Source organism: Falco cherrug, chromosome 4, assembly GCF_023634085.1.
Source record: "Falco cherrug isolate bFalChe1 chromosome 4, bFalChe1.pri, whole genome shotgun sequence".
Taxonomy (NCBI): Eukaryota; Metazoa; Chordata; class Aves; order Falconiformes; family Falconidae; genus Falco; species Falco cherrug.
Genome location: NC_073700.1, coordinates 57,727,524 through 57,755,310, shown reverse-complemented (window position 1 = coordinate 57,755,310; position 27,787 = coordinate 57,727,524). Strand labels below are relative to the sequence as shown.

The following is a 27,787-nucleotide window of genomic DNA, read 5'->3' as shown; positions in this document are numbered from 1 at the left end:
ACACGGCAGAAAACGGGGTGTCGTACCAGACACACAACCCCAAACACTCCTCCAGAATGCCGAGGCGGGGTGCAATTACCGAGACAGCGCCTGAACCAGGTTTGGTTCAACAGCCGATTAAAGACAATCACCTAGTCCCTGTGAAATCCATCCCCCTTGAGCCAGGCACCTGCAAGAGGTTAAGAAGCTGCCGGGGGGAACTGGTTATTTAGTTATAAAAGGACATACCGCCAGGCGGGTCACTGGGGTCTGACAGGCCCTGGCCCTGACAGGTAGTTCCCACCGGTTTTTAAAACCAAAGCGCAGAAAACTTACCACAAGCAGCAGCAGCACACAGTTATCTTTATTGCCTGTGTAACACCTGCAGGAAGTGACAAGCAGAGCACAGTACAAATCCATGCACGACAGACACACAAATGTCTCTTAGAAATCTCTCAGAAGAAAAGGAGAACAGCTTGAAAGTCAATACCTCTATAACCTCATGAGCTAGGTCTCTGATTTACAAATTCACCTTTTTTTTTTTAAAGCTGGTATTTTAAAATGGTATAGAAATGCTTCTTTACTTGAATACTAAGTGAATTAACTTATTTCACAATAAAAATATACTTTAGTTCTATTAAATTTTCTTCTGAAAATAAATGTTTCTATTTTTCTGCTATGACAATAAATTACAATGTATCACAAATGTAGGCTTTAAGCAGATTTATAAATAAGCAGGAATTAAGTGTTCCACCTATAGTTTAACTGAATTCAAGGCATTTAGTAAGAGATAAGCTGAAGGTGCATTTATAATCCAAACTCAATTTCGTCAAGGTAAATACGTATAAGTGAAGTAGATGTAATGGGATTTAATGCTGTGGTACTTGTATATAGGATAAGTATTCATGAATGATCTGTTCCTCTTCCTCCAGCGTTAAATCCAGATAATCCTCTTCATGTTCAGGAATATCCTCTAGGATTTCATTGACTGCATCAGTCTCCATGTCTTCATCTGTTGGTGAACTAGAAGAACCTTGCAATAAAAAGAAGTAGCAGTGAATTAAGTTCTGGAAGAAGTTGGTGCTTTCCTTATTTTACCAGCATGACTGCTCTGCAAGTCTCATACTCTAAAACAACCTCTTAAAATGGCTCTGCAAAAGGTACTGCAGGATGGCCATTTTCTCCTCTTCAGTTGTGCAACAGGGACCACTACAGCTCTGACAAACAACAGAAGAGAGTGAAAGTACATGGAAGTCTCTTCTTTGCTCAAGGGCAAGTCTCCATTACGGTTCTATCACACAAGTGACACGAGGAAGGAGTATGTGGTCAAATCACCTGACCATACAGCACAGATCTGGAATAAACTCCCCACCAGTCAGAACCCAGATACTAGCAAGCCAAAATCTCATCGCTGTCAGTGGCAGGTCCAGGCAACATGCTCCAGCAACTTCGTACTTGCTCTCCTGCAGAGTACTGGCAGGGAGAGGCCAGCTGGTTTTTAAAGAGAACTGGTGTGAGCAAGTACAGTTAGATGGGAGAAGCTAGAACACTTGTGGGCTAGAGGGGGCCACGCGTTCCTCGCTGGGGAAGGGGAGATGCAGGCATCCAACGCCTCCAGTCTTGACTGCCAAAGCCACAGCCCGCTCAGGGGCCATTTCCTTAGCCCTTCCCGGAACACCGCTGAAGTTACCCTCGCTTCTGGGCTGCATCTGTCGGGCACGCTGCTTATGGCCGGTACATCCCCCTTACGGTCCCATATATGGCTGTCACCGCCTGCTGGGGCGACAGCTTACCCGAGGTAACCACGCCTTGCCTGTAACTATGTTACTAATATAAACAGCGAGGGGCATTACTGGGGGCCCTCTACCAGTATGTAAGCAGAAGTCGCTTAATCATTTCCTACAAAAGCCAGAACAGCCCTCCCCCTTCCCTCTCCTCTGCCTGCTGTATGCAGCGTTCTTACCTGCAGACTCTGTAGGCGAGTCTTTTGATGACGCTGATTCTTCTGATGGACTGGACCCTTCTGGAGACAGCTGCAGCGAAGCAGGAAGAACTCCCCCATAATGAGCAAGGGTTTGGGAAGCTAAGTGGATGTTGCCTTTGAAGACCTTTAAAGCTTGCTCTGCTGACTCACGGCTGAAACCCATATACATCAGCTGCAGGAGTGGAAAAGAAAATAAAGATAAACCTGGAGAAATCCAAGCTCACCCAGCATCAGGTCTGACAGGAATCTGACTCTGCATCTGCAGTCATTCCTCTTGCAGAGGAAAGCACTGCATGCCAGGAATTCCAGGACACTGACTCTGGTTTACTGGAACAGTTAACAACAGGGCAGTGACCTATTAAAGGAATGGGGACGTTGAACATAATCAAGAGCCTCTTGTTTGATATCAGACCAATGCTTTTTCTGTTTTTTCAAAAGGAAACTTCAAAGCACTCCAGCATATCAGGAGGGTGCATGTGCTACTTTTTCTAGGCAATATAGTTTTCTTGCCTATATGACATTATTACATAGCCACACTAACTACTGAGGAGCTTTCCAGACAGCCTGTGATGAGAAAGACACAGTCCAACTCGCTCCTTTGTGCGCTGCAGTGTTTAGACACTTGAATAAATTTCTCATTTGCTGTCTTTTTTTGGATAGAGCGTTACACTGTGCATACTTCCCTCTGCATCCGTGCATGACAGGTTGGTGTAATGGGCAGGATGTACACACAAATTACATTTTAGCCTGAGCGTGACTTCACCGTGGAGAGCAGATGCCAGGCAGTGGAAGTGCGACAGCTTGAGTGACATGGGTCAAAGACTATTTGTACAGCTCTGCTTAACGAAGATCTGGTGTGTTTGAAGACGTAATTCAGAAATAAGACAATCAACTCCTAAGAAAGCAAATGGTCTAGCTTACCTGATCAATACTTTCCTGGGAAACCTGAAACCGGTCCGTGGCCACAGGATTGTCATCATCATCATCTTCCAACAGTAACTCAGGATTGTCCAGAATAAACTAAAATAAAACAGAGGGGGATCAGAACAGACCAACAAAAACTTAACAGTCCTCAGCATGGGTACGTATTTAGCCCAAGAGCTGATACAAGCAAACCTCAGCCAACTCAAGTGATACCTGATTCATCAGATCAGGAAGTGGAAGCTCAGTTGTTACGGCTCAGAAAAGGTAGCTATGAACTAACAAATACTGACTACAGAAAATAAGAATCTGCTAAACAATAAATAAAAAAGCAAACAAGATTTTTGTACAAAAGCACTATTCCTGAAAATAACTTACCTTAAAGGCTTGGTCCAGGTTTCCTTGCGTATTATGAAGAGCTACTTGAGCAGCTCTCTCTGAATAGCCCATACTTTTCAAGGTATTTATGTCTTCCAGTCGCTGCCGCCTTTTAGCTCTCTCCTCCCTCCTTATCTGTGCCTTTTCCTGCAAGAACACAGCCATTACAAAGCTCCCTGTGCATGGGAACGCTTCAGCCTTTCCCTGTGCATATAGGATTTCTTGGATTTATTTCTTAGAGTTGAGTTTGAATCTCTTGAGGAAAAGGGATTTTGTCTTTTTTTAAATACAGACTGTGCTGCCAGACACTCGTTACTAAATAAAGTTGCATTTCCATGAGCTAGCACTGCTGCCATACTTCCGCTCTGCAGATTGGATCTTATGCTATCACAGCTATTATGGGCCCTGTGTGGTAAGTGACAAACTTGTTTGGCAGATGGGCTGTAGACAAGACTTGCCAAGGACATACAGTCAGAACTGGGCATGTAGCCAAGGAGTTCTGTTCAGGCCTTCTCTCAGCCATTTGACTTTTCCATCCACATTTCACTGTCTGAAGTCTAGATGTGCCACCTCAGCTTACCAAACACCACTTCAGGTACTTCAGATGTGGAAAACATTGTCTTCATTTCACTTTAGCACAAAAAAAATTCTCCTCCCCACCCCGAATCTTCCGAGCCAAGAGCCATAATACAGTGTAACTTGATGGTTACCCTCAGAGCACTTCATTGTGCAGCTGCTTGTCTTTCAGACCAGCCAAGCCCAGGAGTGACAGGCTTGATCATGGTGTTTTTATTCCCATACAGAGCAGTGCTGAGTAGTAAACACCAATGCAAAGTCTTCCTATGTGCCTCTGTGGTACAACCACAGGTCTTTGGCACTCTCATCCCATCTGTTTTGGGACAGAGCTTCCCTCGTCGCGTGAACTTTTGGTTTCAAACTTGTGGCAACAGATGTCAAACTGTCAGTTACACTAACTGTGCCAAAGTAGGATAATCAAAGTTCTTAATTTAGTACCATGTTGCTCCAGTCACACAAAACATGACCTTATGGACACTCCAACTAATACGATCCTTGATTTAATACTTTCACTGCACCATACCTCTCTCCTGTTGGTGATAAGGTTGGCAGCATGCTCCACGTTCCCATGGCACGCTCGCAGGGCAAGGCGAGCTTCCTGTTCGGAGAATCCCAGCAGTGACAGGCGATCAACTTTATCGGGATCTATGGACAGCTCTTCATATAAACAAGATGCCTGTGTACAGAAAGAACAAGATGATACTACTTAAACTGTTTCTAAGATACAAACAAACCAACCTATCTCCCCATTTTTCTAGAGTAAGCAGAGAACAGGTACAAGACAGAGCCCAAACACAGGAGCCAGTGTGAACAACTCAGAAATTTTACCTAATGGTGTCTTACCTTCTGAATATATTCAGCAGCCTCCTTTTCTCTGCCGCTGTGATAGTGTCCTATCCCTTGAAGGAGGTAAAGCCGTAGAAATAAAACCTTCTCACGACCATAGCTTCCCTAAAGAATTGTTTAAACAAGAGGGGGGAGCACAGGGGGAGAAGCATATAGCAGAATATAAATTCATTATCAATATTACACATTTAACGAAGACATAATCGGCAATATGTGACACAGTGTGCAGACAAAGTATCACATCTAAACCACTGATGATGTCTCTGCATATAAATGTGCATGTTTGCCATGACCTTTTTGTCAGGTCCAATGCTTTCACTGTGCTGACAGTTACGCAACTAGATGACAGGCTAAGGAGACATAAGAAAACTTGAAACTTCCGAAAGTCAATCTTGTAATAACTGAATACACATAGGATAAAAATCCTAATTAAATCAAAACCAGCATACCTTGATATCAATAAGTCTTTCATGGTTTTCCCCATAGCACCTCTGGAAGCATCTGTGTGCTGTGGACAGCTTTTTCTCTGCATCATCCAGGCAGTCCAGCTGCTCCAGGCGGAAGTAACACCACACTATATCCAGCTGCAGTACAGCATAATTATCAACAGTATTCAGCAGTTCCGTGCTACACTCACTGGAAAATAAAACAATTACTTCGTTTTTTTCTGCGAGGGGGTTGTTTATTCCCCTGGCTTTTTAACCCCAATGAAACAACATGCTAGGAGTGTGCACAATCACATTTGAGAAAGCACACACTTCATAGCCGTGATAGCAAACTGATGTCAGCGGAACTTTCATAAAGCACTGACCTCCCATCACATTCACCAATACGCAGGATGCTAACGCTAACGTTCCATCTCAAAGAATTACAGCAACAAACTGAGTTGTGATGACTACTTAAGGCAGCATCTCTTTAAAAGTAGAATGGAATTAAACCTTGTGCAATCTTTGGGAGGGCAGAGAAACTGTCTTCCTTAGTGCATGTGAACATACCGAGTTCTGTGCCAGTCTCCTTGCACATACACACACATAAGCAGCACACTGGGGACAATATTACTTCTGGGGATCTCAAAAAAAGCTATTCAGGGCTCTGACTGCTAACAGGAAACTAGTTTACTTGCAGAAACCCTGGTATGGTTACTGACCTCAGCTATCTGCTCCACCTTTTACAAGAAATTATTAGCCCACAGGAGCAATTGTGAACGCATAACCATAACAGTCTCTCAAGCTAGTGCAATTTATAGCCTAGTATGTGAATACTGACAGTTTCTGTTTACATTGATATGAAAGATTAAGTTGCCCAGTGGCAGTATCTGTTTCAGGTGTTCCACACAAAGCCACCTGCCACTGCACATCAGAGCCTTTGTATACTGTTTCCCATCTGCAAAGGGGTGTGAAGCAACCCTGGGCAACAGGCACAGGTAGAGCTGATGCTGTTCCTGAATTTGGCTGACAGTAAAGGCAACAGAGACACAAGGACTCAAAAGCTTCTTACCAGAAGTGTTTATCAGCATCCAACAAATACGGCAGGGCTATTTCATATTCTTTCTTCTTCATTAATGCTCTGCCCTTCTCATGATAACCCATTGCCAGCACAAGGGCCTAGAAAAACAGATTGAGATTTTTTTTGTCTCCTCCCCAAATCACTTATATAACTAAACAGAAGCATCTAGGTAATCCATTACAGCCTTTGTTCTTCCTAGAAAAATACCATTGCATCAGTTCTGTAAGAGCAGTACTACTTCACATCGCTTCATGCTTTTCTCCCATCTGCTAATGTTAGATATTGTCTAATTAAAAGCAATGAATGTTATCAACACATGAAACATCGCACCAAATTTTTTTTTAAGAATGCAATCCCAGACAGATTTTCAATGATAAGCGATAAAAAGCTAAGCATTTTCTGGGTACTACACTTCCTAACAGCATCAAATCTGTTTTGCTTTGCTATTACAACTACCTTGTAAAACCTAACAATTCACTGCCTGCAAAACCTCAGAACTGAAAATTAAATTTTGAATGTGGCCGGAAAACACTCAAGTTCCTGCAGTATGACAAATAAAAATGTAAATAATATTTCTGGGTAGAAACAACCTGCAATATTTCCTCTTACCCATGTTCAATACTGATGAAGTCTTGTGCACTTGAACATTTGATGCTTTAACTCTTTAGGTGAATTGCTACTTTCAGCACTTCATCAGAACAGCATACATTGTGAGACTGGACAGTTGTTATTCCAATCATCCAGAAGCTCCAGATGATGCAGAAAAAAACAGTATGCCTCAGAGGAGGCTAGAGCAGCAGTTAACACATGTTGTGGTCTGCTCATTTCCTCCCGGTATATTTTTTTAATTACTGGGTAATTTCAAGTATTTGTAAAGATTTTTATCTTTAGAAAAACCAGCAATCTTAAAAGATGGCATCTACCACTATTCTTCCACTGCAGTGGCCAACATCAGGTACGTCATTTCTACTATCATTCAATGCTTGCACCCAGTCAAAGCTATTTTCAGTTGAGAATGTGCAACTTTCTTGAATAGTGAACAAACCAGGGTCACAGTGCAAAAGATCTCAAAACTATTTTAAAAGAGTCTGACAGAGACTCGTCAAGTTTCCAACTGAAACTAAGGCCTAACAAGTTATTTTCTGGGTGCCCTAGTGTGACATGAATTTAAGATAGGTGCTAGGATGTAACGAAATTAAAGCCCATCTTAAACCACAAAAATAAGATATGGACCTCACAGGGCTCTGTTCAAGATTAGACCTGCAATTATATCAGCAATCAGAGGTCTGTCTCCAGATGACTGAAGTTTTCCCTATTTTAGAGTTCTACTTCAATTTTATTTCAAAATTATTTCTATTAAGCAAACACCTAGTGGACCCAGGTTACATCCCAAAAAAGTCTGACTGTAATTCAATCCCGTATTTGAAGCGCTTCACAAATCAGGCTTTAAAAAGTCATCTTAATAGCTTTGTAAGATACTTTTACCTACTTTTTTAGCCTGAGGGGGAATCTCGATTGACCTTCCAGTTTGATTAGCTATATCTAGGTATGGAACAGAATCTGCATCCAAGTATTCCTCTGAAATATAAGAAAAAGCAATTTAAATTTTTAAGTACCACCTTCAACAGAGTAACTCTGCTGTCATAAGAGCATGTCACTAAGTACATTGTTAAACAAAAAAGCAAACAAACAACAACAAAAAACCCCAGAATTACATATAAAGGCTGCATGAGTGGGTTTTTTTGACATACCAACTAACAATGGCCCTGATCAAACAAGCATGAAGAACGTTTTAAGAAAGGTCGCTACAAAAAAAAACCCTTGTACGTCCAGAATTTTAGACAGAACATCAAAAGCTACACGAATCAAAGAATTTTTTGCAGAAGACAAAATACCTACATGTTACATGGTACAACACTTGAAATTATTTATCAAATAAAGGATAGAATATAAAAAACCACAACTGAGCACAGCTGATAACTTGGAAAAAATATAAAAATACATCTCTGTGTTTTTCTTCTGCCACTTCTTTAATGCTTACACCCAAACTATCAATTTTGTTTTCACTTCCGTCTGATTTACAATGAAAGGATGCTTTTCTTGTAAACAAAAGGCAGTTAAGCAGGAATTTGCTGGGATTAAAAGCTTCTGCCCTGCAATTTTTCTCAGATGAAACAAAAGGTTGTTAAATCTTTCCTACGCTTCACAAAGACCCTTCAGCCTGTAAGCCCAGTATGGGTTCTACTGGGTATGCTGGCTCTGTGCTGTAACTGACTGTTGGTAAATATCTTAAAGAGGTCCTATACAGGATTCAAGGGCTGGAAATCACCCCTTAAGTCCATGAAAGGAATCACTTCTTTCATTTGTTCAAAAAACTGATATTCCATTAAGAAACAGGCTGTCACTGACTGTTAAAAGAAGCTTTGTTCAGGTATTTTTTCATTTGGCAGGAATCTGTTACATACTCAGTTTCAGTTTCTTGTTTGTGGATTTTTGAAACAGAATAGTGAAGGGATTTAAACTCACCACCTAGCAATGCAATTGACAAACACAACCTCATTTTGAAAATTATTACTGTTAAATTGACTATATCCCTTTAACTTAATCCACAGTTGCCAGCAATCAACATCAAATACAATGAAAACAGAACAGCCACGTTACAGATCAGAATGACGAGTGAGCTGTTCTGCACAATGAAACCATGGTTACGCACAGCAATATCTGAGGTAAACTACAAAAAAAGTGTTTAATTACTTATAAAACATTATTCCACTGTGCTTATGTCTACAATGAATTTAAAGCCTGTTCTCAAGAGTCATCAGTCCCTTAACTGTAAAGTGCTAATTAAATAATGATTAATTCGTATTATATCCTTCTCAAAAGTGCCAAATGTTTTCTAGCACTCCAGTTGTGTAAGAAGGGTTACAGTAGGAAAGGCAGTTCTAGAAAACTGGATTTTAAGTTGACAAGTAGGCAGAAACCTACAAAAGTATAAGCTGAAATCCAGCCATAGTACCAGCACTCTTCTTACATTGAAAGTCCGCTGACAAGATAATTTTTGATGCACAAGAATTAATGAAAACCCATCTCCCGCTACCCCCCAAACCCCTGCCAACAATCCCCCTTTACCTCTTTCTGCTAGAATTTCCAAACCCTTTTTAGTTCTTTGCATCTTTTCATTTATTTCCTTTTCTTTCTTGCATTGAAGTTCTTCTTCCTGAACTCTTCTTTTTGTTTCCTCATCACTCTGTTCCAGCTGAAGTACCATCACTTTTGCATTGTGTGTCACACCCTGGTCTTCAAGGGTTTTGCCTGCAGAATAGAGCACGATGAATACAATCCAAATTTTCTACTTGTGAAAAAGAGACCATTTTATATTGTACTGCCATTGTGGGGGGAACCAGCACCCACAAACAAAACAACCTGAACAGCCTTGTACTGTATGGAAGAACTACAGTACTCAAGACTCACTCAGTCAAGACCCCTGCCAATTACTGACATGTTCAGCAGAAACTCAGAAATTAGCATCAGACTTACATCTTAAAAAGTGCTTTTGAAATGACTGGTAGTTTTCTTTGCTTACTTTTTTCAAAACATTCAAAAAACAGGATTGTTTCCATTTCAGTTAATTGACCTTCAGGCACACACTGGAATAACAGTCCAGGATCACACACCACAATAGTAACAGGACAGAGGAACTGGGATTTGAATTTCAGTTCCTATTGTCAATTCCATGGCTCTATTTCTTACACATTCTAAGGGAAATAAGTATGTCAGATGCTCAGGCCATTAACAAAGAGAAAGCTGTTGCCATCACCTCCCACATGTCTGACAAGTTGAATGTGTATAAAGCGTTACAAAAAGTTTTTTAATGTGCTTAAATCATAATTGTACAATATGTTTTTTGAGGGTTTCTCTTAAATATGCATTTTCAGCATTTTAAATCTCGAACAATGGATTCTCAACATTTATTACATGATTCCTATAATTGCTCTAATTCTACCTAAGAATTTTGATTATAATTTGCTACAGTTCCTGTAGAGCAGAACCTAGCAGAATATAATCACTATTCCTTAGGGATTTCTGAAATTAACAGAGTTGCAAGTAATTTTTCTTTTGAGAATCAGTAAACTAGAAAATTACCATAAAAGTATACTCAACTAGAGATACATACCCAGGTCAAGCTGCTTCTTATTTATGATTATTTTGATAACATTTTCTTTTAATGCATGTTCCTGTGCTATCCTGTGAAATAAATTATTTCATCCATGAATATAAACGTGCGAGGCTATACAATATTTCTGTTAGAACAGCGATAAAATTTAAGAATTATTATGTTCATAACTAGCTTAAAACTTCTGCCATAAAAGGCTGCTAGAAGTAAGATATCATCAGAAAGTTTTGTATACCATATAGGGAGAATTTTGGATACAGAGGGGGAAAAAACAGAACAGAAAATAATCTGATTTTATTAGGCTTGAAAAGACAAGAGGAAGAGAAGATAATGTTCACTGTTCAGAAGACCTGCCTAGTTACAGACTGGGAACACTGATCACTACTTGCTGGGGATTTACAGAGAACTGTCTTCATCCACAGTTGCAACTTTCCTGTTTTCTGTCTGGTAAGCCACAGCTTCTGACATGAAGAACTGTCCTAGAGGGACAGTATGGGACATCCTATTCAGACATACATGCCAAGAAAAAGCTTAAAGCAAACAGTGCTCTGTCTTTTTTTTTTTTTTTTTTTTTTTTGTACTGTATGGCAGCATGCTATCTTATTACAGAAGCACCAAGGGTAATTACACTTACTGTGATCTGAGCTCCTTGCCTGTGATGAACAGGTTAGTTTCCAGTGGGATTTTTCTGCTCTGTAGTAATTATAATGGGTGGCAGAAAGGAGGAGGGGAGGAAAAAAGCATATCAGATACTCTGGACATTTTCTTAATTAATTGTTTTACAACAACTACATTTTCTTTTTCAAATAATAATCAAGTTAACAGAGTTATGGTTGGGCATACATATTAGTAATTTCCAGATAGGGAGTCTTGCACTTGCTATATTGTGCTAAAAATAGACATTATAACAGCAGAAGATCCAGAATTAGGTAAATCTAAATTCAGAACCAAACAATTTCAACTGACTAATTTAATTATGCACTTCCAGTCTTAACTCTGCTTTGTAATCATGGCACTCACCTGTGACTGGCTAAATTATGATTAACTCCTATTAGTGTCTCTGGTCTCAAATTAGATAATTAATTAAAAATTCCAGTTTAATTCCCCTATGCCCAGTAGCATTATAAAGAAGAATTATGAAACTATTTGTTTTAACTGCATGGCAATCACTTAACACCCTCTACCCTTTAGCCCATCACTTGCCCTGGTAATTACTTTTTACTACAGGAGAGAGAACAATTATGATTGTGTTGTGTTTTTGCAAGTATTCACTTAAAAAAAAAATCCTTCTGAAGCATAGGTTACCATCAAAAATCTTCAGAAAAAGACACCAAACCACTGCCCTTTTCCAAAGTGAACATTTACTTCTGTTGCTGATGACTATGGCTTCTAAGTGCCCCTAAATAAAGTTCTTTCACTGTTCTCAGAGTGGATAAAGACATACAGCACCAGGGAAGATGCTGCTCCTGTACAAGACCAAAACTGGGAAGTGACTGGAGACAGTTGTGTTTGCTAGAGGCTGCTTTTAAGGGGAAAATATTCCCAGTTAAGAGCCTTTGTGTTAGTAAGAACCTAATCAAGGTCTTGCTTTCTGTCCTGTAACCAACCTGCACAGCACACTTCACATCTGTATTGCTGAATCCTCTCAACTTGCAAGGCAGAGCAGCTGTATCTGAAGTGCCATTTGGGACGGGTCCCTGGCCCATGTCAGCCCTCACACTGTGCCTGGGCATTGCCTGGCAAGATACTGGCTGGCCCAGGCTAAAATGCGTCACAGCTGATGCTAACAGCTTGACAGTATGGATGTCCATCAGTGGCTAGCCTGTCCCCAACCTGTGTTTAGATGTCTAGGGTAGATGGAGCCAGAGAATTTGGTATGGTGACCAGTCTGACACTGGTTTAGCTAGGTTCACGTCACTATTCTAGCATACTTTTTGCTTGGAAATAGAGGTTGAAGCATGGCTTTAAAAGGGTAAGACTTAATTCAATTCCATCTTTGTGAAGCTTTTAGGAGCTTAACTTGGAAGACCATAGATGAGTACCATCACAATAGAAAATACTGCTTCTCATTTCCAAGTTCAAACACTGAACGTACCTATTATAAAGTAAGCTTTATTTTAAGTTAGCTGCCTGGGCTGGAATAGTTACAAGAGGATAATGTCATCACTGTAAGAACATTGCCACATGCCATGGTTAAAAGCTAAAGGAGTTCCTTTTCAATGTCATCAGCCATACATGGCCTAAGATGACACATATCTCTCATATGATACACCCAAAAAAGCTGAAGAAGTGAAAATATTTGCATTAAATACATACCTAGAACCCAGCAGGCCAAAGTCAAGTTACTTATCTTGACTCTTCTGCAGTGTCACTTACCTTTTTACGAGGCAGATATATATCAAGTCTCGCAATCCCAGTCACTTTAAAATTTTCATTTCCTGTTCCACGCTCAATTGCTTTACACCGTATTTCTTCAAGCATATTCTCTGTATCATTCTCATTGATATTCAGCTTGGATGAGTATTTTTGTACAAGCTCCTACGAAAACAGCAAGAAAAACTGGAAAAATGCACAAGCAGTATGACATGGAAGATGCATGACAAAAACTCAAGAGAATATTTACCTTCATCTCTTTACCAGCTTCTTTTTTTTCATTTGTATATGGTGGTTTCCATAGCTGAATTTTGTCCTCTCTTAAGCAGCTCGTCAGTTTGGCTATTAAATACTTCTTTTGTGCCATTCTTTTAAAACAGAAGTATAATTGGAAGAGAAAAGGAAGACAATCTTTTAATACAGCTTTCCTGTACTAAGACATTCTACTTCTTTGAAAATTCTAAGTGACATTTCGGAATTCTGAAAAAAAAGCTGAGTATAGAATGCATTCCATTTTAGTGGGGAGGGGAACCTGAATCCAAACTATTACAAAAAAACTGGAAAAAAGGATGAAAAGGGGGTGAAACCTGGATTGGAGTAATGATAACTCAGAAGCCCCCTGCCATTTCAAGACAAACGAAACCTCTTCCTAACCCTTCATAAGATCCAGAATTGCATAAGGTGCCAATTCACCAGAATCTCAAGATTCAATTTTTCTTTCCTGCTCTGGACAGGGCTGCTCAATCTGGCCCCCTCTGCCCCAAAACCTGCCCTTGTTGTAACTCTGCCTTCCTGCTTCTCTCACTTTCCTACTTTAACAGCCTTTCTACACCAGTGGACAGCTGAACATGAATTATTGCTATCTTTGGGGGACAGAAGTGTCGGGAGGAAATATCTCAGAACCACAAGCTCCACCATGACAAGACCATAAGGTAAAGTTCCCAGCCCTCCAGCAAAGCAAGATCAGCTGGAGTGCAAAGAGCAGACAATGATCTACACCTCCCCTCCCCAATCTCAACAATTTTTCAAACAAGTTTAATAGTATCATAAAATTCTGGTTTCACGAAGATGGAATGTCAGGGTGCCACTTTTCATAGTCCAAGAGACACTCTTCCCACTGCAAAGCTAGAACGGGCACACAAGGCACAAGCAACATAAAGTGCAAGAGGCTGAGATCTGAGATGAAATGTGCTATAAGTCTGCACCAGGCAATAAAGTACTCGTTGTCACTTGGGAGAAGATGACAGTGAGACAGGGCAGCTCCCTGGCTCACAGCTGAAGAGTTCAGGCTGAATTCATCACCACAAGTTATTCTCATTCAGCTCAGAAAAAGCAGTAACCTCTGTGAGTGAATCAGCATGTCCCTGAAAAAAACCCCAAGAAACTGGGAGGGCACACAGAGGGCAAGGAAAGGTGGGTGCAGTGATCTCAACAGAAGATACCACAAACAAACAAAAAAATATCTATGTGCATGTTAAAGCATGGGAGATTGCGGCTCTTGGCTCTAGGAGTTATATGGAAGATGTCCTTTGATTTATACTGAAAGGCATTTAAAATGTTGGCATACATGCACTAAGGCTGGCATTGAAATTTGATTAATCAGTTTCACTTTCCTTTCAGAATTGTTTCCTTTTCTCATTCTTGTTTATTAACACATAGCTCTCAAAAGAAAAGGGGACAGAAAAGAAGAATCACACATTTCTATCCACTCTTCCAGTTCCGAAGACTGTTCCTTGGTCAGAAACAGACTATTTGAGAGCAAAAAAATGCAGGCAAACATCCGATGTGGGCAAGTTTACTGGTTAACCTTACCTCAACCCCTGCTTCAGTGAGCTACAAAGAATCTTTGAAAGCTGCAGACAATAGTCTCTTGTAAAGGAGTCAGAAGGATTAACTGAGCAAGAGGATGGTTTAACAATCCTTCCAGTTTGATTGCTATAATTTGCATAGCATCTGTCCAAACCAGGAGACAACCACACATTCTTTTTCTGGCTGGGATGATATTATTGTTGTTATTAGTTTACCATGGAATTTACAAAGCTGAAATCCACAAACATGCTCAGTTTTCAAAAGACTGAGTTCAACTTATTAATGCAGCTTTCCCCCTTTTCCAAAACATGCCAGGCAATTCTCATGAACAAGCTGTAATCATAATTTCCCCACTTTTAGGTTATGCTGAAGAACAATTTTACAGCTGTAATTCTACTTAACATTAACTTAAGAAACAAAAAAGACATCAGTGGCTTTAGGGCACCCAGATAAAGTCTAAAATTACAACCTACACTTAAGACTAGGAATTGTATATATAAGTGGCATTTATAAACTGAACATTCATCTTTTTATCAATACTATTTTATAGTTTTATAAGTCTGTGATTTCTTACTATGCTATTAAACCAGAAAAAACCACTGGAGTCTCCAATAAAACTTATTTTTCCCAGCCCCCTATTGAAAATAATTAAAAAAAAAAAATTTACTTTCACAAACACAAAGGCTCTCATTGTATATGTAACACTTCTAGTATTTATGATAAGTTCCTATTTTACCATAAGTAAACTGCACAAGAATCCTTAGCAAAAACATTCATGACAATTTTCCATCAGCCAACACGGCAAGTGCTCCTGCCACGCTTTCACTTTCAGTAAGCGTTTAAAGGGACTTTCTCAAAACTAAGTAAACAATCAGGGGTATTTCCCAAGGGCCATTTTGAATGCAAGATTGAAAATTTGTAACTAAAATATCATCCTCTAAAGCCAGTTCGCCTTACATGTGACACAAAAGAAACCGATTACAGAAATAACGTTCACAGGCCCTGTTTTTGTTGGAAGGAACACACGATTCTCAGAAAGGTTTACTAACAGAGCGGTATGCATTCGTTTTTCCAGCCCATAAGGAGGGAAGCCACCTGGCACACCCAGGATACACACACCCCTCCATGGCCAAGGGCCAGGCAGGAGAGCGAAGCAGCAGCATCTGCAAAGCCCCCGCCAGCTCAGCGGGCGCTGGGCCCGGGTGCCCCCAGGCCCCCCAAGCGGACAGCCAGCCTCCCCCCGAGCACGCTGACGCCAAGTCACCGTGTCACCAGGGGATTTTAGGCACGGCCACAGGGCCGCCGCCAAAGCAGGCGGCCGGGGAGCCGGCAGGGAGCCCCAGCGGCCGCCTCCCGTGGCGGGAGCGTTGCTGAAGTACGAGCCCCCGCTCCCGACGGGCGGCCGGGCCCAGCTGGCAGCGGGAAGGGCCGGGCGGAGGGGCGCTCCCCGGGCTCCAGCCGCCCCGGCCCTCGGACACCCACCTGCGCCCCGCGGCGGAGGCCAGGCCTCAGGCCCCGGCGCTCTCGGGAGGAGCTCGGAGCCCTCACGCAGCTGCTCCCCCAACCCTGAGCTCGCGGCGCTGGCCCCCTCCCTCAGGCGAGGAGCCGCGAGCGGCTGGGGCGGCACCGCAGGCCCGACCAACGGCCGGGGGAGATGGGGGAGGGAGGGCGGGCGGGGCCTGCACCTGGCCCCGCCCTCAGGCCCCGCCCCCGCGGCGTTGTCACGCGCTTACCTGCGCGCCCGCCGGCCGCCGCTCGCCTTCCGAGGGTGGGGTAGGCGCGAGGGGTGGGGCTTCCGCGTGCGTCACCCCGGCGTGTGCGGGCCCCCTACGGCAGCGCGGAAGGGCCAGGGGAACGGGAGCGAGGCGGGAACTCGTCACGTGGTTGAAGCCACGCTCTAGCCGCCATCTTAGCGTCCTGCCCTCACTCGGAGGAGTGGTGTTTGTTGGTTTAACGTGCCGCAGCGGCAGGGGTTGCTGTCGCTGTACTGCCTAGCCTGGGTTGCTCTTCCTTAAGTGGGGGTGGGGGGGTGTCCCCAAGGCCCTTGGCTACCTGAGGGGCTGTCCCTTCCGGAAGGTGTTGGGGCATGGAGGAGGCTGAGCACACTGCAGCCACCCGTCAGCTGCAGCCTCCCCATTTGTGAGGGAAAAGGCTGAAATTCCTGTCTGTACTAAGAAGGAGTGTTTCTCAAAAGGCCAAGCTGCTTTAGAAGGTGCTAGGAAGGGTCGATATATGATGATTACCACTCCCCCACACCAGCCTTGCTCTTTGAGGGTAGCAGTGTTTAATGAGGTGTGCTTTTTTTGTGGAAGCTTGTATTTCCCCTTCAGTGGTGGTCGGTGGGTTCTTGCCTGGTTATGAGGCTGTTAAAAGCCAACTTGGGTTCAGACACGTGGCTGGAAGAGTAAGTGGTGTGTGTGCTGGTTGACAGCCATCTGAACATGAGCCAGCAGTGTGCCCGGCTGGCCAAAACGCCCAACAGCATCCTGGCCTGTATCGGAAATAGAGTGTCCAGCGTGGAAGTCATCATCCCCCTGTATTTGTTACTGGTGAGGCTGTACCCTGAATCCAGTGTTCCATTTTGGGCCCTTCACTATAAGAAAGACATTGAGGGGCTGGAGCGTGTCCAGAGCCGGGCAGGGGCTGGGGAAGGGGCTGGGGCACAAGGCTGGTGGGGGGCGGCTGGGGGAACTGGGGGGGTTTAGCCTGGAGAGGAGGAGGCTCAGGGGGGACCTTATCGCTCCCTACAACCACCTGAAAGGAGGCTTTCCTTTCAGTGACAAAACAAGAGGAAACAGCCTTAAGTTACACCAGAGGAGATTTAGATTGGATTTTAGGAAAAATCCCTGAAAGGGTTGTCAAACATTGGAACAGGCTGCCCAGGTAGGTGGTGGAATGGCCATCCCTGGAAGTGTTCAAAAAACACATAGATGTGGTTCTTAGGGACATGGTTTACAAATGGACTTGGCAGTCCTAAGTTAATGGCTGGACTTGATGATCCTGAATCATTCCCAATCTAAATGATTCTATGGTTCCAAACACCACCTCAAGCTGAGGTGGTGCTGGAGTGTTACTTCGAGTCTCTGTAACATCCTAGAGTGGGTGTAGGGTGCAAGGCTGCATAGGGATTTTGCTGTGCAGGGTAGGCTGCTCGATGTTGTGTTTGTATACGAGGCCCTCAAAAGGTGGGCAGTTGTCTCTGGAATGTTTTTGTGCCTGTAAAAGACCTAAGTGTTCTTTTAGTGGGTTACACCAGAAATAATTATCTCATGTGGATGAATTCTTTCATGTGACCAGCTGTCCCAGCAGCAAAAGGATTTTATTCTGAGTGCTCTGATGTGTGACTGAAATTATTGCACTGGAGTATTATTTATTCCGGAATGCATGGGCCTGCAAGACTGTCCTTAGGTAAAACATTTTCCTTAGGCAGTGATGCAGACAAAATGAGGGTGCTGCGTGCTGCAGCTTTGGAAATGGGAACCTCACAGGTATCATGAGTTTGTGAACAAGACGCTGAACTAGAATTTCAGGATTCCAGGCTCCCCTATGTGCATAAATTAGTCATTTGCATGCTGATAAAATAAGGGTAAACTTGCTTTTATGGCAGGCTTGAGTTCAGTGCTTGAAACTTAGCTAAAGCTATGGGAACAAAGTGATGAAAGTTACTGTCCCATGTTCACCAAATGTAAAAAAGCTAACAGTAAAGGGCCTTGAAAATAAGGTGCACTTGAGAACCGGGACTTTCTCATATTAGAAATTTTCCATTTTTTCTCATGTTTCTCTGGTTTTACTACAGCTGCTTTAGGAAATATATATTTTTTTTTTCTCATTAGACAATGTGCCTGCGTAATATTTCAGTCTCTTGAAATGTAAGTATAGCAACTTTTCTTGTAACTAAAACTATGCCACTAACAAATCAAAATTTACTGAAAATATTCTTCCATAATGTCCTTGGGAATTAAATGCAAAGACTTCTTTGAAGGCAAAATGACTTTTCTAAATAAGTTCCAGTCAGTACAAAGCACAGTAACATGCTAGAGGAGTCTCAGGAAAGGACAAAGTGTTTGTATGAAAGTGCATACAAAGGGGTTAGTTACTTTGTCCATGCATAAGCCTGCACTGAGTTTTAAATCAAGGTATTCAAGAGCCATGTTTAATTAAGATAATGAATTCAAAGCACTTTAAAATCAATTTAAAAGTGCAGAACATTAGTTTAGTTCAAATAGTTTATACAGTAAGTGGCTAGATAAGGTTATAAGCTTTCTGTGATACTGTTTCAAAAGTTTTAAGTTGCCTTCACTGAAATGTTCTCAAGTGTGTCATTGCAAGTATCTAGGCAAAATGATGAGGAATTGATTTTTTAATAGTTGTAATAGTGGCTGGCCTCTTGCTAACATGGTTTTTTTTTTTCCTTTCAGTTATTCCTTTTGCTTTTATTTGGTTTTCTTCTGGTTTACAGACTTGGAGGTATAACAAAAATAACACTCCAGTATAATGACAGGCAGGAGTGCAAATCTGTATACTCTGTAATCAGCAAGACAAGTCAATAGAAAGCTAATGTATACCACACATCAAAGGACAATGAATTTTTTAAAGTATTTTCTTATTTCATATGGGCTAGTTGTTATCTAGTAATTTCTCCCTTTTATATACATACCTGTTATGCATATCTGTGTCGTATCTTCTTTTTTCTTTCTAATCTTTCTTTAAAAACTTTAACCACTGTGAAGAAAAAAACCAATGTAGCTATGATTCTTTATTATTGTCTCATGCCTACCCAGAAATAGAAATCAGCATCTGAGCTGGATACTAATCTGGGCAGGCAGTTAATTGAAAACACTGGAAGACCTGAAAAATCACAATGAACACCTCTTCCCAAACCTGTGTCTTCATTCTGCTGCTTTTACTGAGGATGAGTAGAAAATTCTTCAGGAGCACACCCATGGCTTTTGGTAATAGCTAGAGCTTTTCAATACTATCTTAAGGACTGTCACAGGAGACAAGGTGCCTGCCTAACTGCTGGTGATGTGTGGGATACTGCAGAATCTGGGTCTGAAACTTATGAGTGGCACAGAAAATGGTGTTTCGCCAGAGGGAGTGAAGTACTATGACATTCAATGATATTTTTTCTGTGTTTGTAGACTTAACAAAGTACTGTGATGTACTTATAGCTGTGGATCTCCTGCAATGGCAGTGTAGGCTCTGACAGATCTGTGCCAACATCTCCAGATGTAGTATCCTCCATCAAGCTCAACAAAAGTCAGTGGAATTGTATGAAGGATTAATGGTTTGAAGTGGCATTGGGTGCAAAGAAAATGGTAGTTTCTCTTAGAAATGGATAACACTCCTATCTCTTTGACAATAGGCTTTTATTTGCATATTGGTGTTAACAGTGTTTCCAAGATACCTTGTGACAGGATGGTTTATCTTTCTTGCTCAGAAGAATTTGTGTCTAGAAGGACCTAAACCACAGCTGAGCATCTCTGGCATCTTTTTTGCTCACCTTTTGTGTGTGGATGATGTGATTTTTCGGACAGTGGTGATAACTGGGGATGTGAACTTACAGACTGTTTACAGGGATCATGAAGAGCTTTGCGGGCCTTCCACCTGATCCTCATTCTACCATCTGTTTTCAGGACTCAGGTGAAATGGAATGGTTCAGAAGAGCCAGTGGCTGCCAGGTGTATAGCTTAAAATTAACATTGTCATTAAATGGGGAGACATTTAATGTCTCAATTTTTTCTCAAGTCTACATCTGAGAAAAGGACCTATCTGAATACTTGCAGCCAGAAGTGGGTGATGCATAGCTCATGCTTTTGTCATTGAGAAGCACTCACAAAAGAGGTTCTCCTTCCTCTAAAGATCTGGCAGGAGGGGAGACCAGCAGTAACTACTCCCTTTTAAAAACTTGAGCAGGTTTGCGATGCAGTTGTGCCACAAGAAAAGATGTTAAACCCTAGCTATAAAAAATAGTCGTACTACTACAGTTATATTTGTGTAGTTGAAATGGTTATATCCCCTTTGTGAGCAGAGAGTTGTAACAGCAAAAAGATGCATTAAACTTCCGGTAAGGAAGGTATGTTGATACACAGTATCGGGGAGATAAGTAATTGTTTCAGACTTTTATTTTCTAATGAAATACTGAGGAGAGATAGGAACCAACATTATGTTATTATAGAATTTATATACAATAAGAAGATGACATTTAGTAAGTTGCTTTAAAACAACCACAGAATTGAGCAGAGGTTTTATTCATTGATTTTAAAAATACATCAGAAAGTATCTTGAATATCTTTTTTTGAGGAAAGTGAATGATGAAATCATATGTTAAGTGTACCAATCACCTTCAAGACAGGTGCTTTCATTTGTTCCTTGTTTATTGTCTAATTAAATAGTACTGTGCTGAAATTTAGCCTAGTTGCTTCATCAGTAGTTCTACTAGTCTCTGCTATAGCTTTTTCAGATATTTCAAATATTGCTGTGATAAAATCTTAGTTTCTAAAATCAGTAACCTGAAAATAGGGAAAAAAAAAAAGATAAAATTGCTGTCGTATCTCAAATAATAGAATTGAGTATCTGTCATTGCAGCCCAGTATTTTCATGAGGACATCTAATTTTACACTGTACTGTAAAACAATATTATGTAGTAAGGAACTTCCGTGGTTAATAAAAGTAGTAGACCCTCAGCAGGTCAATCAGTGTTACTAGGAAGGCTATCCTGCTCTTTTAAGTTTTAGTCAAGTTTTTGGCTAAGATTTATATAGTACTGAATGTCTTCATTGTGAGACATACAATCCAAGCCTCCTTGCTGCTTCAGAAATTCTGGGCCCTTTTTTATTAGGGAAAGGGTAAAATTTCTGTTTATTACAGGCTGGCATGCATTTTGTAGAAGTATCTTGATGTGCCCAAACTGCCGAAGTGGCTGATTTCAGAGCAGGCTTTTGGCAGGTGCTTGAAATGTTGCTACTATTCTCTTTACTGAAACTGTTCAACATGCTTGAACTTCCCAGTTGACTGAGCGCAGATGGTTTGCTTGCTCCTTCTAATTCCTTGGGTTGCAGTTTGTCGTTTCCCTTTGAAATCAGTCTCTGATTGTCAAAACTGCATTGTCCATTCTTGCAGTGGGAAAGATCCCAGGTAACTCCTTGACAAGGGGCTTGCACCAGGCGGTGAATTCCCAGGTGGGTATGCCATGGTGAGTTGTTTTGTATGTTGCTGCTGCTGGTCATCTCCACTCTGACCTTTCTGACAGGAGCATGTTCTGTAAAAGACTTTGATCTTCTGACTTTTGTATTAATTAAAACAGCATTGATCATTGGTTCTGGCAGAACAGATTCATGTTCACCTACAAGAGAAAGAAATTTATGCATGTTACTATGGTGGCAAAAATCAAGGGTCTAATTTCTGTGGCATAAACTTAACTGAAGAGCTTTAACAGATGAATTTATCTGTACTCTTTCCGTCTGTGGCTGAGAGTAATGCAAGTTCTTTTGATGCCAGGTTGTGGCGTAGCAATATTTCATGCTGGGTTTTGCAGTTCTAAGGACATAAATGGTACCCTAGGGTTAGTCAAATGAAAATGGAGATTTATTGAGTCAATATTAATCTAACTGGTACTCTAAGACTCATTAACAACACAGATTGAGAATTGACTTTCATTAATTAATTGCTTGTAAGCAAAAATTCCTAAGGTGAGTAGGGACTTGCTCAGTCTGTTTGTAGGTGCTGTAATTCAAAAGACAGAAATGTTCTGTTTGATACCGTTTGAAGTTTGTATTCACAACTTAAATACTGTGACCACTTCTAGATGAAACAAGTTGTGAATGTCTGTCTTCTTTTTCTTAATGAGGGATCATTAACACAGAGCTTGTATTTTAATAATTTACTGCAATTTTACTATTGTAGTCATTCTAAATAATGTAAATAGCCTATCACACTAATGTTGCCTGTGTGATTGCTGTGAGGAAAAATCTGCTTGCTTCATGAATAGTATGGAGTAGCTATAACAGTGGAAGAGAATCTGGTCTTTTATTTTATTCTGCTATCCCTATAGCTTAATTTCTAAAGTAGTGTGAAAGTTACTGTTGGAAATGTGTAAGATATTAGGGATAGAAATGCTAATGCTACTTTAATTACATGTAGCAGCCATCAAATTACTGAATGTGACTGGCTTTCTGTGCCTTGAAAACAAATAGAAACTGAACCATTACGTTGAAGATAAACAGTGCTGTTAATATGGCAAGTACTAACGAAATATATTTCAGCTAGCACAAATATAGTTTAAAGTAGGCGTTGTGAAGAATGCTGACCTTATTTACAGGGTTGAGTTATAGGAACTGTGTCTGTTGCAGTATGAGTTATGAAGCATATTAAAGTGAAAAAAGTAGACATAGAAGAGTACTGATTATATTCTGAAACAAAATGTCTGAATAACCATTTTAAAAGAATGGTAACCCTGAATTTGAAATGAAGCTAGTTTGAATAGGATGCTGCTTTTTAAAAAAATCAACAGCAGAATCCCCTCTTTATAGCTGTCTTTCTTACCATCTTTACAAGGAAATATTTGAAGATGTCAGACCCAGCTGATTACTGGCAGTAAATGAACCTGTACAACAGGGTTTCAGCTAATGAGGGGCTTTCACTATTGTCTTTGGCTCTCATTGCTGAAGCTTTGCAGCATGGCTTTGGGAGTGAGGACCATGTCAGCCCATGTCTTCTGCTCTCCTGCAGTGTTACCAGGAAAAAGGAGACTAAAGCACATGCAATGCTTAGAGGTACAGATGTGTTTGTGTGTGTCTGTACAGTGAAGTATGCTAACAGAGTTTCCTAGGGTGAAACCATTCATAGAGATAAGAATACACAGTTCTCTATTATTTTAGCAGTGAGAATCAAAGTTATGAGTGGACTTTATCCAGGAAATAAAGCTGAGCTTGGGTGGCTACAAAAAGTCCACTTGTAAAATACAGCCCTGTGTGTTCTGCAGAACAGCATGGTATAGCACCAAGCTACAAAAACTGGGACTTGTTCTTGATGTGTGAAAGAAAAAGCATGAGAGAAGGAACTGAGAGACTGAGGAGATGCAGCTTTGCATGTTCTTGTGGATGTAATTGCACTCTTGACTGGCATTGATGGGCAACATGAGGTTTGATCTTGAACATTATGAACTGGTTATCAGAAGAATTATCATCTGGCTTGAGTAGATCAGATAGTTCAAAGTAATGCATCTAGTCCAATTTTAATAGTCTGAACTGTTTTTCAGTTCAGATTTGATTTAATTCCTTGGCTAAGGTGCGGCACACAACATTGAGCGATGACCTCAGATAGAAATGTGAGAGTCCTGATCTACTGTATGTCGAATTTTGTCACATTAACGCACATCCAGCACTCTCTCAGCTTCTAAAGATAGCTTTAATTAGATAGATCTTTTGTCTGGGTTGTTGGGTTTTGGATTTCTTTTTGTTTTGTTTTGGTTTGGGGGGTTTTTTTGTTTGTTTATTTAAATAAATTTTACATTATAGCCTTTTTGTGGGGTTGTTTACCATCTGGCCTTCTTCATATGCTGTCATCATAGATACTTTTAAGGTTCTGGAGTGACAACAGTTAATCTTAGTTCAAGTTAGCTTGGGAAATACTTGGAAGAGATATCTGCAGTCAGAACTCCCTGTAGTCAGAGCCCCAGTGTTTTTTCTGTTGTGACTGCATGTGCTGAATGCTCCCATTTAATTCCTAAAGTAAATACTGTTTTTCAGCTTCTTAGCAAATAAATAATGAATACACTGCTGTATTTTCCTCTAGCTGGTGACTTTCAAATCTTGTCACGCTCTTTGTTCTCAAGTAATCAGGAACAGGCAAAAGCATGAACAGGGCTGTGTGTATTGGGGAAGGAACAGAAGAAAGTTGTTTCCAGGTGACTTCTCAGTTACTAACCCACCAGTCAAAAAACTAGAGAATTTAGTGGATTTTAAGTTCTGTTTCAAGGTCTACAATTTCATGTCTGGCAAACAGGTAGTGACATATGAAGCTAAAAGTCCACAAGGAAGCTTGGAGTTATCATTCCAGCTGTGGTGCAATAAACCTGAAATGCTCAAAATCCCTGTGGTATCATGGAAGGACAACTGGTCTGTTAGGCAGGAATAATTTAGCATTCTAATAGTTAGAACAAAGACCGTTGGCAGGGATGTTTAAGACCATGAGGGACTGAAGGTGCTCTCCTTCCATGAGATTTGAATCTCACGAGGTTTTTGTGTCTGGCCTTTGAGGTTTGTGCGTATGTGTGCAGTTGTGGTGGTGCTGTTGTTGCTTTCCCAGCTCAGCCATAAGCTTACCTTCTAGGTAGGGAAACGATTTGCTGTCAGTGCAAAATACTGATTCGTATGTTTACTGCCTTTTGGTACTAGCTGGAATTTCTGGGTAGTTTAAGCTCGTAACTTAAGGAGTGTAGGGCTGTCTCAATATGGCAGTGTTTGTTTCTGCTTGATACATTCTTGGAAACTGATGCTTATAACAGGTTCAAAGTGCTGACCTATTTCATAGGTTTTCCCAGCTTCTAAACCATGGGAATGTATAAGATGAACTTTTAGGACACTGAGAACTCAGCATAACAAAAAAACACCCCAAAATTCAGCTGCTTCTAACAGTAACATTAATCCTTTCCATATACGTTGTTTAAAGATAGAAGTTCAGTGCAGTAGGTTATTTAGTTCTGTGAATGTTTTGGGTTATGTGTATGTGTGTGAAAGTATTTGTATATGAACTTCCAGCCCTACTAAATTTTAAACTGCCCAGAAACTGTGCAGTCCTACTTTCTTATGTCTTTTCTTTAATCTTCCAATTAAAGATTCCTTGCAAAAAAAATCTGCTCTGATTCATTTCATTATATCTGAAGGTACATTTGAATTTAATCTGAATGCAGATTGCTGCTTCCTTTCTTTGAGTAACTTACATATTTGCTATAGCTTAGATGGGCTGTTTTGTCTTCAAGTTAGTTGTCTTTTCAGACCTGATAAAATAAGCTCATGTGTCTGTATATATATATATATATGTATGTGTGTATATATATAAATTTTTTTCTTCCTCCCAGAGATTTAATTTCTTTTAACATAAGGATTTCTAGACATTTGGATGAATGAATACTGAAGAAGTGGATCTATTGTATAGTTCATAATTAGTGGTTTTTAAATTGTTTTGATGATATTTTGATGACAGCCAAAATCTAGAACTGCTGGAAAATGTAGAGAAAAATGTAAAAAATTAAATAACCCAAGTTCTGCATTTATTGAGCTAAATACTAATATGAGGGGTGAATGAAGCATGTTTTTCATATTGTGATTAAATTCAGAAGACAACTTCATCAATTGGCTTAGTATTCTTAATATCATTTTAACTTGGAAAGTAAATGAGAATATATTAATGTAATATTGTAAACAGTAGTCTATAAAAACTTTAAAATATTTGAGAGTTTCTTATATAAAATCTGACGTAGCAGGTAGATGAGTGATACATATTGTTTCTTAGTTTCCTATTTATTAACTTTACAAGCAGTACGCAGTGAAAATACTTTCAAAACAGGACCTCTTGTTCAAAGCTTGTTTCTTAGTTACCTACTATGACTCTTACTATAAGTTTTCTGAACAAAACCCCAACTTGTGCCAATCACTTGATATTTGCTGTTGTTATCTATATTCTTGTAGGACATATTTCTTTACACAGATAAAGAAGCAGAAAAGAAATAGAAGACCCAGAATTGCTTATTCTGATGGAAGCATTCAAGAGAGCAGGAATGTTACAGAATACGTTGCACAAATACACTGATGATAGGCATGAAGTACGTGGCTCCTGTAAGAGTCACCATTTATGTTTAGAATTTTATTGACGTAAAACCTGTAAAACCGTATCTCAGATACATTTGTTTCAAATTCACGTTAGTGTTTCACTGCCATAAAGCTAATTGATATGACCACCTTTCAGTGAAATGAATAAAACCCCAAAATGACAGAAGAGGCATTCACTTTGTACATCTTTTGAAGCTGAGCATAAAAAGAACAAAACTAGGAGTTATTAAAAATTTAAGGAAATAGTCTTTACATCTACATTTGCATTTCCCCCCATAAATATAAATATACCTGTTTTAAATACGATAATGTGCGACTGCAGTTTTTGCTTCTGTTTCATATGGTCATACTGCTCCTCAAGTAAGCTTACATCCATCTTGGTTGGCTGCTTATCACGATCTGAAGTCTGTTGCTCTGAGGTATGAGTCACTGAAAAAATACCAGTCATGTATTTATAAGTCTTCACCATTGGTTCCAACAAGGAAGAAAAAGTCATGCAGAGGCAGGACATTTCCTTCATTGTGTTGGCAAAAAATGAAAACAAGTGTGAAGCATCTGAAATCTTCCTAAATGAAAAAATAACTTTCTTCTAAGTACGGTGACTTATTTCAGTAGTTCCGTAGTCTATTCTGAAATTCTGGATTTCAGTCAGCTTGTTCTCATGCGGTGCATCTGGAGCTACTGCATACAAAGCTCATGATTATAACTGGATAGTTGGATTTACTGTTGACTTAAGGTTGTGAGCATATGAAGCTTTGCCAAAAAAAACAGTGAAATACAAAACCTCATTGAACACTGTCAGGTGCACAAAGGGCTGAGTAATACTGGTTTATGTAGTAATGTTAATTCTTAAAGGGATGCTGTCATGGTGACCTTCCCAAGACAGTAGTTCCAACAGGGAAATCTTTCTTCAGGTTTCTTTTTCTGTTGTCTTTTTCCTTCTACTCTCCCTTCCTTAACTTTCATCCGGTTTCATTTTTGCTACTGCTTTTTGGGGCAGTAGTGGTTGGAGGGGAGGATTTATTATACCTTAATGATTTTGTGCTTGTTTTTCCCTTTTTAGAATGTGTTAAAAGTATTCAGGCCAGGGTGCAGAGTCAAAAATGTATGTGCTAATGACACTTAGAATTGGGAGGCTGAACATAGGAGTGCTTTACTCTGACTCATTCAGGTTTTCTGCCTTTCTATAAAATGAAATAAACTATAGAAGTAATCATTTTGTTACTGAAAGGTGAACCAACTTTTCAAATGCATGGTAAGCCACATTTTAACACTTACCATACATGTAACAGTATTATGTAATAATAAGGCAAAAATTTTAAAAATACATGGGTTTTAATCCTATCAATAAAGGACAAGGCTATGTCTGGACTATGAACTGCAAGTTTATGTCCCTGCAATAGGTCCATC

General features: G+C 40.4%; 2 protein-coding genes across 3 annotated transcripts; both read right to left on the bottom strand.

The window, feature by feature from the left end:
* Nucleotides 1-325: 325 nt before the first annotated feature.
* NUB1 (negative regulator of ubiquitin like proteins 1) lies at nucleotides 326-16,298 on the bottom strand. 2 transcript variants are annotated; one of them, XM_055708208.1, is made up of 15 exons: nucleotides 16,280-16,298; nucleotides 12,988-13,105; nucleotides 12,741-12,902; nucleotides 10,999-11,057; nucleotides 10,365-10,435; nucleotides 9,320-9,502; nucleotides 7,680-7,768; nucleotides 6,182-6,288; nucleotides 5,134-5,320; nucleotides 4,682-4,789; nucleotides 4,362-4,514; nucleotides 3,263-3,409; nucleotides 2,885-2,983; nucleotides 1,943-2,135; nucleotides 326-1,012 (listed from the first exon to the last, which is right to left on the bottom strand). In XM_055708208.1, exons 2-15 carry the CDS (start codon nucleotides 13,102-13,104, stop codon nucleotides 849-851), a joined length of 1,839 nt encoding a protein of 612 aa, XP_055564183.1. In that variant the 5' UTR covers nucleotide 13,105; nucleotides 16,280-16,298; the 3' UTR covers nucleotides 326-848. The 2 variants fall into 2 exon arrangements, with proteins under 2 accessions (XP_055564183.1, XP_055564182.1); XM_055708207.1 differs by lacking the exon at nucleotides 16,280-16,298 and adding an exon at nucleotides 16,029-16,209.
* A 4,355-nt stretch (nucleotides 16,299-20,653) lies between these two features.
* Nucleotides 20,654-27,059, bottom strand: C4H9orf152 (chromosome 4 C9orf152 homolog). Its single transcript, XM_005442381.4, is given in 3 exon segments — nucleotides 20,654-21,384; nucleotides 21,386-21,891; nucleotides 26,669-27,059. Coding segments are annotated over 3 exon segments (840 nt in total). The 5' UTR covers nucleotides 26,898-27,059; the 3' UTR covers nucleotides 20,654-21,279.
* Nucleotides 27,060-27,787: the final 728 nt, after the last annotated feature.

Coding starts and splice junctions, on each gene's coding strand:
- NUB1 (XM_055708208.1), bottom strand. CDS start 13,104: ATGGCACAAAAGAAGTATTTAATAGCCAAACTGACGAGCTGCTTAAGA. Junction 5,321..6,181: donor GATGCTGATAAACACTTCTG/GTAAGAAGCTTT, acceptor TTTATTTTCCAG/TGAGTGTAGCACGGAACTGC. Junction 4,790..5,133: donor AAAGACTTATTGATATCAAG/GTATGCTGGTTT, acceptor ACAATTCTTTAG/GGAAGCTATGGTCGTGAGAA.